At 55.3% G+C, this 17,028-nt stretch overlaps 2 protein-coding genes across 5 annotated transcripts; one reads left to right on the forward strand and one right to left on the reverse strand.

The window, feature by feature from the left end:
- The first annotated feature begins 1,997 nt into the window (after positions 1-1,997).
- Positions 1,998-7,853, forward strand: Tmem54 (transmembrane protein 54). Of its 2 annotated transcripts, XM_074080658.1 has the most exons (7): positions 1,998-2,215; positions 4,055-4,168; positions 4,249-4,442; positions 6,508-6,567; positions 6,725-6,913; positions 7,029-7,163; positions 7,558-7,853. In XM_074080658.1, the coding sequence occupies exons 3-7, from the start codon at positions 4,284-4,286 to the stop codon at positions 7,630-7,632; spliced, it is 618 nt and encodes a 205-aa protein (XP_073936759.1). In that variant the 5' UTR covers positions 1,998-2,215; positions 4,055-4,168; positions 4,249-4,283; the 3' UTR covers positions 7,633-7,853. The 2 variants fall into 2 exon arrangements, with proteins under 2 accessions (XP_073936759.1, XP_020029578.2); XM_020173989.2 differs by lacking the exon at positions 4,055-4,168 and having other exon boundaries at positions 1,999-2,215.
- On the reverse strand, positions 7,802-16,484 carry Hpca (hippocalcin). Of its 3 annotated transcripts, none has more exons than XM_074080656.1 (4): positions 16,344-16,484; positions 13,338-13,736; positions 8,896-9,001; positions 7,802-8,779 (listed from the first exon to the last, which is right to left on the reverse strand). In XM_074080656.1, the coding sequence occupies exons 2-4, from the start codon at positions 13,713-13,715 to the stop codon at positions 8,682-8,684; spliced, it is 582 nt and encodes a 193-aa protein (XP_073936757.1). In that variant the 5' UTR covers positions 13,716-13,736; positions 16,344-16,484; the 3' UTR covers positions 7,802-8,681. The 3 variants fall into 3 exon arrangements, with proteins under 3 accessions (XP_073936757.1, XP_020029546.1, XP_073936758.1); XM_020173957.2 differs by lacking the exon at positions 16,344-16,484 and adding an exon at positions 15,951-16,094; XM_074080657.1 differs by lacking the exon at positions 16,344-16,484 and adding an exon at positions 14,259-14,305.
- Between the last annotated feature and the right edge of the window lie 544 nt (positions 16,485-17,028).

Raw genomic sequence — 17,028 nt, forward strand, 5'->3', positions numbered from 1 at the left:
ACTAGTGGACTTTGACCCTGTGGCAATAAGGAAAAGAAATGGCAATAACTTCAGGCCACTAAGGTTGGATGATGGTTGGAAAATTAGTCTGGAAAGTAGAAGTAGTTCTCCCTGTCAGAGGCCCCATAGAACAGGCACAGTCCTGGGCGCTGTCTCTCCCGGTGCTCCAGTACACACTCAGAAGCCAAGAGCTGCCTTTGTGGTCAGATAGGCCTAGATTTGAGTCTCAGTCCTACCCTTGATAAATGCTGTGGGATCTCAGTTTTCTCACCTATAAAATGATAGTCTCATGATCGTCTTTAGCTCTTGAGGTTGCTCCATGAATAAAAAGAGAATTGCCATCTATGTTTCCAGAAACAAAGGCATTTTTAAAAGGTCTGCTCCCAAGCCCAATTCCAGAAAGCTCCAGCCAGGCTCAGCGTCAGTGGCACTGTCCCACACTGGCAGATAGAGAAGCCATGGGCTCTTGCACACCTGAGAGTTGACCTTGGCTTTGCAGTGACCAGACGTGCTCTCCAGAGCAGCCCCTGGGAGGCGAGCTCCCCCATCAGAAAGCTCTAAGTGGCTGGGCCAGAAGACACGAGTAACTATTCATTGTAAGCCTCCAACAATACAGCTGTGTGTAATTTGGGAAGCAAACCCTTCCCTTGCTCTCCTGCAGGCCCCCTCACACCTTGGTTATCACGGATGCCAATACTTCAGGTAGGAATGGCTGCATGGTCCACAAACACCATTAAATGCAGGCATCCCTTTGCACTCTTTGGTATAGAATGAAGACCTAGAATTGGAGCTGGTGGGCCCCAATTACGAGGGTGCAGCCATTTGCAATGTGGGTAAGTATTGTCCAAGTACTTCCTAAAAGGTCCCCGTGACATCATGTCAGCCAGGAAGGGAGCCAGCTCAGTGGCTTAATGACCTGCTTCCATCTTCCCTTCTACCTGACAAGACTGTCTCCCCACCATGCGCCACTGCACATTCTCCCTTTAGATAACAGATGACAGTCGTCCCCCCATGGTCTGTGGTGGCCACTGATGCCTGGGGCTTCCCAGGAGAAATGGCTCCACACCGTTTCCTGATGTTAATGTGTTTTCCAAACTCCAGAAGCTAGACCCAGGTGACACAACAAGGCACACATTCACTGGACACCTGTGTGCAAGGCCAGCCTCTGCCACCAAAGCAGGGTACAGAGTGGGAATGGACGTCATCCATGTACACAATAAGTGCCTCCCAGAGGACTGCTCCAAAGACCCAGAGAATCCAGGAAAAAGCCACAGCCTGGCCGTGTTGGAGATGTGGGTGGGAATTCAGGCTCCAGCAGGGTGGTCCTGAGCTCTCTGAACCCAAGGGACAGGAACAGACCTCCTTCCCACACTGATGATAAAACAAGGGACAGCTTGGTCGGCCCAGTAACCATTACCCAGCATCAGTGAAGCTCCAGCTATATGTCCTGCTGGGTCCACCATTGACCCCCAAATAGCCACCCAAGGGAGTTTCTAAGGCGTTTTCGTATCTTATTTTTGTGTCTCATTTTATTTCATCACCACCTCAAAGGACAGGAAGTATTCTCCCTGGTTTTCCCAGGAGGGAAAGAGACCCCCAAAACAGAAACAAAGCACCTTGTTCAAAATGGAAGACATGACTCAGACCCGGCAGCATTCTTTCCTCAATAAAAGGAAGGCCCAGGGAGGAGAAGTGATTGGCTTGAGGTCACACAGCAGGTCAAGGGCAGACCGTAGTCTCCCAGGCAGCGATCTTTCACCACGCATTCCCAGCCTCCATCCGGGGGGCTTTTCCGGCAGGTGCCCACAGGGTCACAATGGGCACTGCAGACACACACACAGCCCGGGCGATCGCAGCTCCTCCGAGCCTCAGTTTCCACTCGTCCAATGGGCCTGGGTGCGGTAGGGGCGGGCTCGGGGCGCGGGGGCGTGGCGGGGGCGGTGACTCAGTCGTGAAGGCCGAGGGCTGCGGAGCCGGTCGGACCGGCCGCGGACGCGCTGCCTGGCGTCGGGGCTGGGCGGCCCAGGGGGTGCGGGGAAGGGAGGCCGGCCGGGGCGCCGAGCCCGCTCGGGAGGGAAGTGGGCGCGGCGCGGCTCCGCTGGGCGCACAGGCTACGCGGATGGGAGCGGGGTCCCCGGGCGGCCCGCAGCCTCAGGAGCCTCCGCTGACGCCGGCCGCGGCGACCCGGGCGGGAGCGACATGTGTCTGCGCGTCGGTGAGCGGCGGGGGGCGGGAGGCTGGCCCAGACCCTCCTCCGGGTGGAGAGAGCCGGAACGCACTCAGTTCGTGGCCTGGGGCAGAACTGAGGGGCCTCAGTTTCCCCAGCAGTGAGATGCAGGGAGTGGGGCTGCCCAATTGCCCCCACTTCCCTTTTTTGCTGAGGGGCACGACTGCCCTGAAGACTCCCAGGCAGGAGAAGGGATGCAGGGAGATGAGAGGGACCGGGATCCAGAGCGCAGGGCCTCTGGATCTTCACAAGGGTCCCCCCTCCATCCCCTGCTCTCCCACAGCCAGGAGAGAAGGGCTGGGACAGAGGAGGGAAACCCTGTGCCCCTTCTCCCTCTCTGGGCACTGAGATGCTGATCTGGGGCATCAGACAGCACTAGGGAGTCCCTACTACTTAGCCTAGAGACCTTGTGAGCCTTGGTTTTCTCATCTGTAAAATGGACAGTCGTACCCATCTCCTAGGACTACTATGAGGATGAAGTTAGCTACCAAGTGTTAAGTGCTTAGCCCCATTGCTAAATGTTCCCAGAATGGGAACTTAGAAATAAAGCCAGGCACTGCCTTGAGGCTCTGCACCCATGCTCCAGGTACAGCCCAAGCCGGCACTGTCCTGTCTGACCAAAGCCTTGGTCCTGGAAAGCTGTTGTTATTGAGTCCAACCCCGAGCCCATTGATGTCTGGGTTGCCAGGTAGGTGGGTGGATGGGGTGAGGTGGGTCCAGCCCCTGGAAGGAAGCTGCTGTTCCCCTTCCTGTCTGGCCAGCTGTTCATCTTCTCCAGGCCACTCCAGTTCCCTGTACCTGTCCTGCCAATCTTCTGTGCTGTTCTGCTCCAACCTGGTCCCACACCCTACAGGCTCCAGGGGTCTCAGAGAGCAGGGAAGTCAAGCTCTTCCTGTTTTATACTGGGGCCCAAAGAGGCAAGGGGCTGGAGCGAGGTCTGCAGAGTCTGTGACTAAATGCCCCCATCCCTCCAGCCCTCTGGATTGCCTCTTGGCCCAGCTCCCTGAGCACATCCATTCTAGTGATAGCTTTTTTCTTTTACTTGTGTTTATTCAGCTGTAAAGCTCCCACATACAAAATATGATCAGCCCTCTCTGCCAGAGATGGGGAGACTGGAGTCTAAAAGGGGCTCCAAGTCAAGTCCTATTGCGAGCAGCTAAAGGAAGAAAGGGCTGTTTAGCTCTGGAACCTGACCACACTTCCAGTCTCACAGAGCTGCTAGAACAAAGGGACTTACAGGGTCAGGAAGCCAGCATGGTACAGTACTTGAGAGCAGGGCCAGGAGCCAAAGGGGACATTGCAGAGAGCCTGAGCTGCCTAAGGAGGGGGCTCCCTATTCCTGGGATGTGCTGATAAGCCCATTCCCCCCTGCACCAAGAACTTGCTTTTCCCAGTATTCCCAGGGTAGGAAAGTGACATGACCCTCTTCCCCACCCAGTGACAAGGGTTCTTCTTCCCATTCTACAGATGAGGAAGTGGAGGTTCAGGGGCTTGCATTAGTTACACATTCTAGACAGTTTCGTTTAGCAGTTGTATGTTAAGTCCCTATGGTGTGCCAGTCTCCATCTACCAAACTGAATGAATACTGAACAGGGCCTGATGCTTGCCCAATGAACTATGGGCTCCTGGGACCCGGACAGTAACTGTCAGGCTCACTGTGGCACCCTAGGGCCTGACAGCAGGAACTCAGGGAACATTTGTGTAATGAACATAAGAATTAATGAATCAGTGAAGAATCTTGGGGTCCTGAGCTAGAACTGCACCGCTCACAACCTCGAGCACTAGCAAGGATTAAAGTGCCACCTGTGTGCTTTTCCAACTTTATAGTTCCAAGGACTCTCACAAAGGAATGGTGAGCCCCTTTTACAGATGAGGAAACTGAGGTTCAGAGAAGACAAGTTACTGGCGCCAAGACATCCAGAAATAGATTTAGAATCCAAGGTGCGTCACTCTGGAGGCTAGGTTTTCTGCTCTGCCCAAGATGAGCCTCAGCCATGGCCCTGACATGCTGTCCCCCACAGGTGGCCTGAGTGTGGGTGACTTCCGGAAGGTGCTGATGAAGACAGGTCTGGTACTGGTGGTGCTGGGCCATGTGAGCTTCATCGTGGCCGCCGTCCTCCATGGCACTGTGCTGCGCTACGTGGCTGCCCCCCGTGACGCTGTGGCTCTGCAGTACTGCACGGTCAACATCCTCTCCGTCACTTCAGCCATTGTGGTACGGGTTGGTGTACCCATGCGGAGGGGGGGGACGGTGGGAGGGAAGGGCTTAAAGGGTCTTTGATGAGTCCCCACCAGAACCTGGGTGGGTAAACAGGGAGCCCAGAGCACTAACCCTACCTAGTACACCACTTAGCAACTATACGAGTCACTCAAACGGTCTTTGCTTCTGTTTTCTCATCTGTAAAATGGGGTGGGAAAAATATCCACCTCAGAGGGTCTTGCAAGTGCAGAATGACATTATCCATACAAAGTGCTTAGCACACTGTTTGGCACACAGTGAGCGTGCACTACTGTGAGTTAGGATTGTTATTACCATAGATATTCAAAGTACTGTGGGACAGAAGGAAGGAACATGAAGTCAGCTTGAGAGGATCCAGGAGAGTTTCACAGAAGTAGAGGCCACTGATCAAGGTATTGATGGATGAGTAGGAGTTCACAGATGGACTGCAATTAATGACCCAGATATGTGGTGTGCTGGGACTAGCAGGCAGGAAAGGAAGCTGGAATGGCATTCCATGTACAGAATATAGCAGGTGCAGACATGTGGAGGTGGAAATAGCTAAGATCTGTTCTGGAGACACAGGAAAACAATTTGGCAGGTGCTTAGCATCAGGCCTGGTCTCTGGCAACTACTGGATGAATGATAGTTGTGTTAGGCCTGGACATCAGCCCGTCTGATGACTTCACAAACAAGGGGCCCAGGATTGTTAGGCTTATGAAGCTCTTGCCTGGCTGTCAGCAAAGGTGCTGCAGCACTGGGGGGAACATCTGTACTAAGTGTCTGAGCTCCTTTGCTGCTGTCTCCTGACTGAGAGCCTCTCTCTTTCTTTAAACCTGTCTCTGCCTACATAGTAAAGCTCAGAGAGCCTGCTGGCAGCTGGGGTTGGTGAACTTCACCCCGGCAAGTAGGAAAGGCTCTGTCAGCAGAACAGGGCTGGGCTGTGCAGCTATCTGTGATGTCTGTGGAGTTTCAGTCAGTGGTCAATGTCTTTGGCTCAGCAGCCACATGAGGAAGGCAGGGAAGGGCGTGAGCAAAGGGTTAGGAGGGCCACAGGGATAAGCATCAGGCTGGACTATTTCATTTTTTCCCTGATTTACCTAGTGAATCCTCCTCCCTCCCAGCAACATGGGGCCATTATTGTCTCCAAGGTTCACCTAATCTTTTGATATAAAGAAGCCAAGCCAGATTTGAGCCTATTTGGGTCTGACACCAATGCCAGTATCCTTTCTGTGAGTTCCTCTTGCAGAGTGGGTCTTAGCTCAGAGAGGCTGAGACACTGAGTGTGGCTACGCAGTGAATTAAAGCCATTACTGGAGCCCCATGGTACCAAGCCTGTTACAGCGAGAGAATGTGAGAGGAGGGATGTAGGACAAGCTGAAGGGAGCCCAGAAGAGCCAGTGCACAGGCGGTCCTCCTCTGGGAGCAAGGGTGGTTAGGAAGCCTGCAGGGGGAGAAAAGAGGAGCAAGAGGATGTCCCTGGTGAGGGTGCTGTGTGGATGGCCACATCCAGGACAATGAGGGAGCACTGTGGCCCGGGGTGGGGCTGAGAAGCTGATGGGCTGAGCCAGATAACTGAGAGCCTGGAACAATTAAAAATACTCCTGGAGATTTTGAATTCTACTTCATAAAGTATCTTGGTTCATTTTAATATAATAATTTTGGTTTCAGTTCCTTGCTAGTTGAGTTACTTAGTTTCTTACGAAATCGTTTCCATTTGGAGAGAGATGTCGCCAGCATCTTGGCTTGGCATACTCCCTGACATGCCCCTGCAGGCCTGGGATACACAGGTCCTTGTTTGACACTCATAGCTGTAGGCACTGGGTAGTCCTAGAAGGTTGTAGGCAGAGAGTGATTCTTTTAGAAACATCACTCCAGGGTTGGGACACGAAGAAGCAATGCCTCTGTGAAGATGGAGGTAATGAGACCAAAGTTAAGCAGGAGATGGTGACGGGGTCCCGGGCTAGAGAAAGCATTGGTGTAATCTTTATTCAGGGTGGTCCTGGCCTGCACCTGTGGTCCTCCAATACAGGGGTCAGAGCTAACTCAAGCCTCCCCACAGGTCATCACCACAGGCATTGCAGCTGTCACATTGTCACGCTACCTCCCCAGCACCCCTCTGGTATGTGGCACTTCCTGGGATGGGGCTGTGGGTAGGGGTAACAGTTACTCCAAGGGCCTGGCCTGCTTGGAGGGGGACAGCTGACCATCAGGGAGGCCAGAGCTGCCGCTGAGGGCCAAGCCATGATGTCCACTGACTTGTGGCCTCCCCCATACAGCGCTGGACGGTGTTTAGCTCGAGTGTAGCCTGTGCTCTTCTCTCTCTGACCTGTGCCCTTGGCCTCTTGGCCTCGATCGCCGTGACCTTTGCCACCCAGGGCCGGGCACTACTGGCACCCTGCACTTTTGGGAATGCTGAGCTATTGACACTCACGCCTGACTGTCCCTTCGATCCCACACGCATTTACGTGAGTGCCTTGGCCTGGAATGGGGTGCATCCGGCCCCTCAGTGGTAAGGGCTCTTGGGGTCCCATCCTCCACCCCCAGCCCCAAGCAGCCACCTCTGCCCCCTGTGCCCTTCAGAGCTCCAGCCTGTGCCTCTGGGCCATCTCGCTAGTGTTCTGTATGGCAGAGAGCGTGTTTGCTGTGCGCTGTGCCCAACTTGTGCACGAGCTGCTGGACCTGAGACCCTGGTGGGGGAAAAGCAGCCACCACACGGTAAGTCCCTTCCACAGTCCTGACTCCATATTTTCTGGCAGCCCCTGCTGGGGAACCCAGGCTGGTTGGTCTCATCCCTTTGTACAGGGCCCCCTGTACACTTTAAGAATTGGGGCACAAGTTTTCTCCCCAGGACCAAAGGAAGAGCCTTGAAGGCTCAGAGAGGCCAGATCTCCCAGCTAAGTCACACAGCTGACATCTGGCTCTCCCAGGGCCCACGATAGTCTTGAGGGAGGGCAAAGGACTTCTGAGCTTGAACAGGGGACACTCCTGGCTCTTGCACGGGAGGTAGTAATGCTCCTTTGCCCTCTCCCCACCTCCCTCCCTGGGTTGTCCTGGAGGAGGAGACCCCAGCCAGACCCAGTGGGCCCAGCAGCCTCCTGTATCTCTACAGATGCTGGAGAGCCCAGAGCCCACGGACAGCCACGACCTGCTAAGCTGCACCAGCTCTGTGCCACTGACCCTCTGACAGCTGATATATCATCAGGCCCATGGCCACTGGGCCTGCGACCAAGCTGCACTGTGGCCACGGAGGCCCAGACAGGTCCAGGATTCTTGAAGCCAACCCAAGAGAGCTCAATGGACCCTTGGGGACCTGGGAGGGGCTTTCAACCCCATTCCCCGGCCACCCAGCCCACTGCACTGAAACGAGACTTTATTCTGAAGTTATTAAAAAGAACAGAGATGCTCCATGTGGCTGCATGCAGGGGGAAGGGGGACAGGGGCTTGGCCAGGGGCCTGCACTTCCTTCCCACACAGAACACTGTGGAAGGGCTCTGCCCACCTGTCTGTAGGCCTTTGTGTGTGTGTGGTGTGTGTAAGAGAGAGAGAGAGGTGGGCAAAATACAGAGTGATAAATCTGTAGTCTGTGTGGCCGGCAGGGTTCATCCAAGTGTTAAAAGACAGGCAGGGTTTGTGGGACCCACAGTTGGCAGCTGGAATCCTGGAAGGTTCTGCAATTGTGTCATGGCCTCTTGGCCAGCCAGAGCTGGAGCAAGAAGGGTTAGGGCTCTCCTGCAGGCAAGGGGCTCAAGGAGCTTCTTTCTCAAAGCCCCACATCCTTGGAATCTTCCTACACCCCTGGAATCCTCTCCCCTCCAAACCAAAAGACAGGCTCCTTACCTGGGCATAACTCCCGCCTCCACCCAGGCTGAGACCTACAAGAGGGAGCCTTCCCCCTGGTGGGGAAGGGTCTCAGAGCTGTGGCTGGGTGGGAGGTGATCCGGCTGGCTGGGTAAGGTGGCTGACTCAGGGCAGACCAAGACAGAGCCTGGTCTTGCTCAGGGGAGAGACACTGCCTCTAGGTCTGTGGGATGCTGACGGCTGGCTGGCTGGCTGGCTTGCTTGCTTGGGCCCCTTGCTTGCAGGGTTCCCTTCTCCAGAGACCCCCCCAACACGGTGCAGACCCGGGAAGGGGAATCCCCAGTTTGGCCCCCAGCCTGGATAGACACAAGGGAGAGGAAGCTGAGAGCCGGGAGCGCCGGCGAAGGCGGGGAGGAAGGGCCAGGCTCCTCTTGCTCAGAACTGGGAGGCGCTGCTGGGGTCACACTGCAGCAGGCGCACGATGGACGGGTCGCTTTTGGCCCCGCGGATGAACTCCTCCAGGGACAGCTTGCCTGCGGGGCGAGGGGAGCTGTGATAGGGAAAAAGGTGGCTGCCAAGCGCAGGGAGGTGGAGCGGGAGAGGGAAGGAGGGTGTGCCGCCGCCCTGCCGCCCTGTCCACCCCTCTCACCGTCGTTGTTCGTGTCCATTTGGCGGAAGATTTTCTCAGTCCTCTTCTCCGGGGTCGACTCGTCCTCCGGCATCTTCATCACGGACGAAACCATCTTGTAAATGGCCTGGGGGGCGAGAGGGAGGGGATGGCAGGGAATGAGACAAACCCGCTAGAATCCCCCCTCTCCAAGACGCCCCAGGCACGCTTCAGCCGCCGGGCGAGTGGAGAGGGGGTCGCCGAGAGTCACCGAGGGCCGGGTGAGGAAGGAACCGCTGGCAGAGGGAGCTGCATGAACAAAGGCATCGCAGCATGAAAGCTCCGAGTGGGCGCCAAAAATTTGAGGGTGCAGGGAGTCAAGAGAGATGTTGGAGGACATCAAATCCCAGATGGCAAAGGGCCTACAACGAGGGTTTAGGCGCTCGTACCTGGGGCACAGGTTTGGGGGTCAATACCGGGTTAGTGCAGTCGCTCGGGAACACCAGGACCTAGGGTCGCGCGCCCTCAATGACCAATAGGGGATGCTGTGCTGGGGCCGGGGCCGGGGCCGGGTGGGGGGGGGCGGTGACATTGGACTGCGGTGACGTCTGTGACCGGCAGGGGGAGCAGAGCTGGTTGAGGCATCTGGGGCCCAGAGGGGCGGGGAACATTATGCAAACGAATGCAAATGAACATCTGCCAGGGGCCAGGGACAGCCTGAGCTCTCCTGGGCAGAGGGCGGCAGCTGCCACGTGCAGGAGCTTCTGAGGCGATGCGATGGAGGCGTTTTGTGCTCGGTCTGTGGGATGGTCTGGGTCCCTGGGCCCCAGTACTCAAAGACTGGTGGCCTCAGTCGTCAGCTTTTCCAGACTGACGCCTCCTCCAGGAAGCCTCTCTTGTTCCTCTATGCCATAAACTTACCCTGCCTTGGATCCAGCTTTTGCTTCCGCACTGCTCTTTTCTACCTCTTTCCTTCTCTGGTCTGTCCCTACACTGCCTCTGAAAGCTCTTTCCAAACACAAGTCTCCACTGCCACATTCCCAGCCCAGCAGGCCACCCCCTCGCTTCCATCACACACAGGCCTCCCTCCAGGCCCACCGTGTAGCCCTCCTTCTGGATGCTACCCCACGCTCCTTCTGCTGCCTCCCACTCCTCCTTGGGACTCAGTTTACATGATGCTTTCCTAAGGAGTCCTTCTACGACCCAGGCTGAGTCAGGGCACATCTGCTGCCGAGTCTCCTGGGCTTTTCCTTTGATGACACCTTCAGGAAGTAATTATGTCCCGTGTTCCTCGTTTCTATCATTCAGATATGAACTGCCAACCTCTACCTAGTGCCCAGCTCTCAGGAATCTGTACAATGCCTGGCACATGGCTGGGACTCCCCTACTCAAAGACCATCAGTGCCTCCCATCACCACCCTCCCCCAGCACGCACACACACGCACACACACACACACACACCAAGTCCAATGCCTTTAGCATTTGAGATGCTTCACAAGCTGCCTGCTGCCACCACCAGGATCTCCTAGTGGGGGTAATTCTGCCACAACCGATCACCCCTGAGCCTTCAGGATTCCCAGCATATAGTCTCTGCCTGGAATAATAATACTAACTACCATGTATCAGGCAACCTGTTTGCCAGGTCCAACATGCAGCATTTCTAAACATCACAACAGTCCTGAAAAGCAGGTATCACGATCTCCCCTTTCCAGACAAGAAGCCAAGGCTCAGGAAGGAAACAGATGGCAGAGCTGGATTTGAACCTGTTCCTCTTGGCTGCTGGATAGACATGTGGGCAGTGTAGGTGGCAATGAATAGCAGGGGCTCTGAAGTCAAATGGACCTGAGGTGGCATCCTGGCTCTATTACTCACTTGCTGGCCAACCTTGGAAAGTACTTAACCCCCAGGAGCCTCAGTTTCCACCTGCAAAATGGAAATTATTGAGATGGAATGGAAACATTAGGATGTCTAGAGGGTTAAATGAGAGAAGACAATTGGAACAGTGACTGACTAGAGTAAGTGGTCACTAAATGGCAGTTTGTATTATTGTCATTATTCATCCACTGTGTCCTCAGGTTTTCCCCATCTCTCAGTCCCCTGGACTCCCACATGTCACTTTTACACTATTGTCACTGAGCTGGTCAGGGTGGCCTGCACATTGATCTCTCCCACCAGAGTGGGAGTCCCAAGAGGCACAGTCTCTTCTCTCCCATTATGCCCACCATTTGGCACAAGACTGGACCTTGAGAAGGACAGAGCAGTCCCCTGTGACAACCCTTCTCCTGGGCCTCCTAATTAATTGCCTGGAATCGCTGCTCACTTGAGTTTCACTGGAGCCTACTCATCATTAATCAGACCTGGGGTTCAGAGCTCTGTTGGCACCAGCTCTCTGGGGCCTCTGGGCTGACCTAAAAGAAGCCAGGGCCTAGAGAGCAGAGGCTGGCCAGAAAGGAGTCCCAAGGATGCCCAAGGAATGGGGCTAGCTTGACTAGTGCACCGGAGCTCCAGTAGGGCTGCAGCAGCGCAGTCATACTAAGTGCTAGAACATGAACACCCCCCAAACTAGTTGGCAACCAGCTGACCCTGAATGATCCTCTACCACCCTGCCTACCTTGAACCCCTAAAGATCCCCAACGTCCAGCAGCTAAAGAGTTAATGCCTGGCTCACAGGAGTCAGGGACAAACTTTGAGGCAATAGGCGGAGGGAGAGAGAGCATTACCCACCCCAGGCAGCTATCCTACTCATGCCACACCCAGAGCCAGACCCTTAGCAAGAGGAGGAATCAAAGCTGAAGTGCACTTCGGGCTGGAGGAGTTGGCAGGGAGTGGTCTGTGGAGCCCGGGGGTTGAGGGGGCTGGGAGGAAAGGAATCAGGGATGCAGAAGGAGAGGAGACAACAGCTCAAGCAAAGCTGTGCAGCAAGGTTGCTCTGGACACATCTCAGGGGTATTGAAGAGACCACTCTGGCTAGAGCTGAGGGTATTCAGAGGAGAAAAAAATGACTGGCAGTCACTGGCGTTTCCCAAGTATGAGGACCCACCAGACCCTCTGCTAAAACCAACACCCGCTTCATCCCACTATAGCCTTGGGAAGCAGGGGCTTCACACCCCCATGTTACAGGTGAAGACTCAGGAATGGGTAAAATAGAGCTATAGCCCTGACCATGCTGGGCTGAGGGTTTTTTTTTTTTTTTAAATAAAACAAATGTGTTTCACACTCACACTTGTACTAAGAAAAGACATTCTTGGGCTGGAGGGGTGGCTCAAGTGGTAGAGCACCTGCCTAGCAAAATGTGAAGCTCTGAGTTCAAACCCCAGTACCACACACTCACAAAGAAAGGACATTCCTATATGGTCCCTAAATCTCACGAGGTCAGCATCACTGTCCCCCCAAAAGACAGCTCTGAGTGGTGGTCAACCTAACTCCACTTATGTACTGTGTGACTTTAGGCAAGTCACTCTACCTCTCTGAGCTTCACTGGGTTGCAGCAAGGATGCACTGAGCTCATGGGTATAAGCACCTCACTCAGTACTAGGATCTTGATGGTCCCTCTATCAATTAGTTGGACAGTTACTGGGTATCCAGATAGAGCATGGACATTGCAGCTAGGTGACCACCTCACTGGTTGTGTGGTCTCAAGCAAGTGGCTTGACTTCTCTGAGCATGTTTCCTTCTGAGTAAATGAAGGTCAATAAAACATAACTTGTGGGTGGGAAAGTAGTTCAGTGGTAGAGCATTTGCCTACCAGGCACAAGGCCCCAGATTTGATCTCCAGCACTGAAGAAAAAAATCAGTTGGGCGTGGTGGCCCATGCCTGTCACCCCAGCACTCAGGAGGCTGAGGTAGGAGGGTTGAGTTTGAGGCCAGCCCAGGCTACACAGCAAGAACCTGTCTCAAAAAACAATAAATAATAAAGAATTAAAAAAGGTAACTTGCCTGAACCCTACAGAAATGTCAAGTTGTGAAAGACAAAGAAAGGCTGAGGAGCGATTCCAGATTAAATGGAAGTACAGAGACATGACAACACGATGCAATGCGTGATCCTAGACCAGGGCAAAAAAATGCTATAAAGAACATTATGGAGACAGCTGGCAAAATCAGAATATGGTCTGTAGGTTAGATAATAGCATTGTTTCTATGTTAAATGTCCTGACTTGGATAATCACGTTACGGGTTGTGTAAGAGAACATCTTATTCTTAGGAACTACATCCTCTATCTAGAGGTAAAGGATCAAGGTCGAGGGCAACAGGAAGGCACTGCGTGGCACATAAAGCAATATTAACTGGTGAATCAGGCTCAGGGCATATGGGCATTTTCAAGGTTTTTCTTTAAATCAGAAATTATTTCCTACCAAGGAATTTTGTCAATGAGCTCCTAGGAACAGCACGTGCCACTCTGTGCCTACCAGGTCTGTTGGGAGATTCTAAGGGTGGTTGGTGCCAGCTGCCCAGCCTGCGCCAGGCACTGAGGGGCCGGGGCCCACCTGCACAATCTCCAGCATCTCCTCCCGGCTGATGTAGCCATTGCCGTCCAGGTCATACATGCTGAAGGCCCACATGAGCTTCTGCTCCAGGCGGCCACGCGAGGTCACGCTCAGTGCAATGATGAACTCCCGGAAGTCGATGGTGCCATCGCTGTTGGTATCAAAGGTGCGGAAGACGTGCTCGGCGAACTTGGAGGCGTCGCCATAGGGGAAGAAGTTGGCATAGATCTTCTTGAACTCGTCCACGTTGAGGATGCCCGTGGGGCAGTCCTTGAGGAAGCCCTTATACCATTCCTGCAGCTCGAGCTCTGAGAATTCTGTGTTCTCCCGCAGGTCCTGCAGCATCTCTGGCCGCAGCTTGCTGTTCTGTTTGCCCATGGCCGCTGAGCCAAGTCCCACCTGAGTCCCCAGCGGGGAAAGGGACAGAGAGGAGTGAGCAGTCAGGCCACCACCACCAAAGAGCCCCAGCCACCTCAATCTGGCCTTTGATCTAGCAGGAGAGAGGAAGTCCCAAGGTCACACAGCCTCACATGTCCCTGGAGAGGGAGGAAGGGAAGCTGCTCACATTTACTGAAGCCCTTCTGGGCACCAGCCGTTAAGTCTTCACAAGTGCACACCTTTGCACCCTCCCAACGTGAATCAAGTGATTGACCCCATTTTCCAGATGAAAAGGCAGGCTCAGAGAAATGAGGGGACCTACTTTAGGTCACACAACCATGGCACCATGGAGCCAACTTCCAAAGTTGCCCATAGAGATACAGAAAAACCTTCTAGCCCTCCCACTACACACTGTCCCTGCCCAGACACCTGCTCATCACAAAATACATCTGCTCAAGCACTGTCCTGCTCTCTCTCCCACAGGTGTGCCTGACCAAAGTCAGCACAGGGTAGGTGCTAAGCTGGGCCCCAGAGCCAGCTCACCTGGGTTTGAATCCCAGCTCTGCCTTTTACTGGCTTTGTGACCTTGGAAAGTTCCTTAACCTCTCCACCTTATCTGTAAAGTGGGGGCAATAATAACACTTACCTCATAGGATTGTCGTGGGGATTAAATTAGTGAATACATGGACGTGCTTAAAACCATGCCTGCAGAGCTAAATGCTACATTACTGTTAAATAAAAAGGACGTATGGGTACTTAGATGCCACGAAAATCAAGCACAATATGCAAATGAAGGTACACTGACACATAAATTGTGCTACACAGCTCACCAGATCTACACACAGGGTCCCATAGCACTCACATGCCAGCCCATACCACCCATGGGTCATCATGCCTGCACACACAACATTCCCTCTGCTCCACAACTCACATGTCCTGACAACCGCACCACGCACAACTCCCTTGCCCTGTGCCTCAAGACACACCAGCCCACGACCCCACATGCCTCACACATGCCATCACACGCCAACTCGCATGCTGACACCTCTCACATGGCCAGCCGCACGTGGGACCTTCATGCACCCTTGTCATTTTTCTTTTTCTTTTTTTCCCCCCCAGGGGTGCTGCCAGGTCCCAGGAGAGGGAGCTACAACCCTTCTCACACCTGCTGAAGGCCCCTTTTCAAGGAAGACCCCTAGTCCATTAATCCTCCCCCAACATTCTCCTTTTATCTAGTCCTGAAAGGTCCCCTCAGGGCAGGGGTTAGAGTGGGGCTGAGGGGGTGGCAAAGGAGAGGGGGGAGGCAGTGCTGGGCAGGAATATGAGGGTGTGTGCAGGTGGACCCCCTCCCGCTGAGCATGGGGATGGGAGTGAGACAGGGTGGAGGGGTTCCCTGTGTGCGCACATGTGAATGGGTGCGTGTTGAGAATGCATGTGTTCATGCAAGATATGTGCCCTGGGTTCTGCATTCATTTGCCTCCGGGTGTGTTTCATCTATGTCTGTACATGTGCATTCTGTGTGCGTGTGACCAGGTACGTATCTATCACAATGAGAAAGGAATGTGCCCAGGGAACGTGAGGGGTCCTGTGTGTGTCTTCAGCAGTGTGTCACATGCATGCTTCTGTAAGTTGGTGCCCCCTCTTTTCTAAATTAGCCTCTTTTGCCCAGGGCTGAGGACCCACAGAACCAGTGTGTGGGAAGGGACTGAAGAAATGCATAGGGCAGTGTGTCCCTTACTCCCCTCCTCAAGGTCCAAAGAACTGGGTCACCAGGGCGGGGGCAGAGAGAGCTGTTGGGCAGGAGAGCTCTCCCAATGCCCCCTTCTCTCTGCCACCCTCGGAATTGCCCCTCACAGTGAGGGGGACCCCCAAGTGAGGACATCTCATCTCGACCTGAGCAACCCGCCCTGGTGCCTCCTTCAAGCCTCCCCCAGCTCTGGCGCTGAGCCCCGGCCTCAATCCTGGCAGCGCTCGGAGCGTCCGGCGCGTGGCCCGTCCTGGAGGGGGCGCTAGGGGACGGCCGAAACGCGACTCCTCGGGGCTGGCCGCCGGGCGGTCAGGACCCTGGAGAGCGCCGCGCGTTCCCCCGGGAGCCCCGCTGGCTGGCTGCGCCCGCGGAGGGAGGAATCCGCGAGGTGCGGGGAGCCGCGCGGTGGCGAGCCCTGGACGTGGCCCCGTGCCTCCGGGGCTGCCCTCCCCGCATCCCCGGCCCCGGCCGGAGCGGCCCCCACTCACCCAGCGACGCCGAGACACCGACTGCGCAGGGAAGGCGGCGCTGCTGCGGCGCGCGGCGGCAGAGGCGGCCGGAGGGGCGGGCGGGACTGCGACGGAGACGCCCCGCAGCGTTCGCCCGGAGCCCCTCCCCTGGGGGGGTCCCCTCCAGCCGGGGGTGGGGGAGCGGTGCGCTAGGCTCCGCCCCCACCCCCTCCCGGGAGAGGGAAGGGGACGCCCTCACTTTCCGGGCCCCCGTCTCGAGGGAGCACCTCGCGGGGGGAGGAAGACCAGGACTCCCATCTCTGCATCTCGACTCAGAGAGCCTGAATGGAGGGGCGGGTCAGTGCCAAGAGACTTCTTTGCTAAGCCGGGGACAATCCTGGGCCGCGCCACCCCCTTCCTCCCCAATCCTACCTGGGCGCGGGGCCGCACGTCGCTCCGAGGGCGGGATCCGGATCCTGTGCGGTTCGGTAGGCACCCTTCCTGCCTCCGCTCCTCAGCTCCGGAACCAGCAGCGCTGGGGGCTCTTCGGGGAGCAGGCAGCGCCCATTCCTCCAGTCCCGAGGCTTTCAGGGGGCCAGACACGCCCCCTACCCCCCTCCACCTTGGAGAGCCCGCTCCTCCCCTGTCCGCTACTCTAAATCTCATCCACACCCCCTCTCAGAATTAATCCCACCTCCCACCATCGCTATATACTGCTCCTCCCTCTAGCCCCTCTAGTTAAGAGCCCCCTCCTCCCCCCGAGTCCCTGTGCAGGCTGTGACCTTCGAGCGCAGCAGCGCACGTAGTCAGCCACAGGGTTCCCAGGGGTGTAGGCCCCTGTCTGCACTCAGGACAGCAGCTCTCCAGAGTCGCTGTCCCCATCACAGCTATTCCTGCCGGTATGGTAGCTGCAACCTCCTTCTTGCAGCCCTGTCAACAATCTCCACATCCTGGGCTTAAAATTTTGTCCTTTCTGCATCTCTTATTGTTCTACTTTACAGATGAAGAAACTGAGGCTCAAGGGGGTTAAGTAGTTTTTCCTAGCTCATAGCTAGTGAGTGGAGGGCTCTGATGTGAGTGTACATGCCCTTATTCATTCATTTCACACATTTCTCAA

The sequence above is a fragment of the Castor canadensis genome, chromosome 7 (assembly GCF_047511655.1).
Source record: "Castor canadensis chromosome 7, mCasCan1.hap1v2, whole genome shotgun sequence".
NCBI lineage: Eukaryota > Metazoa > Chordata > Mammalia > Rodentia > Castoridae > Castor > Castor canadensis.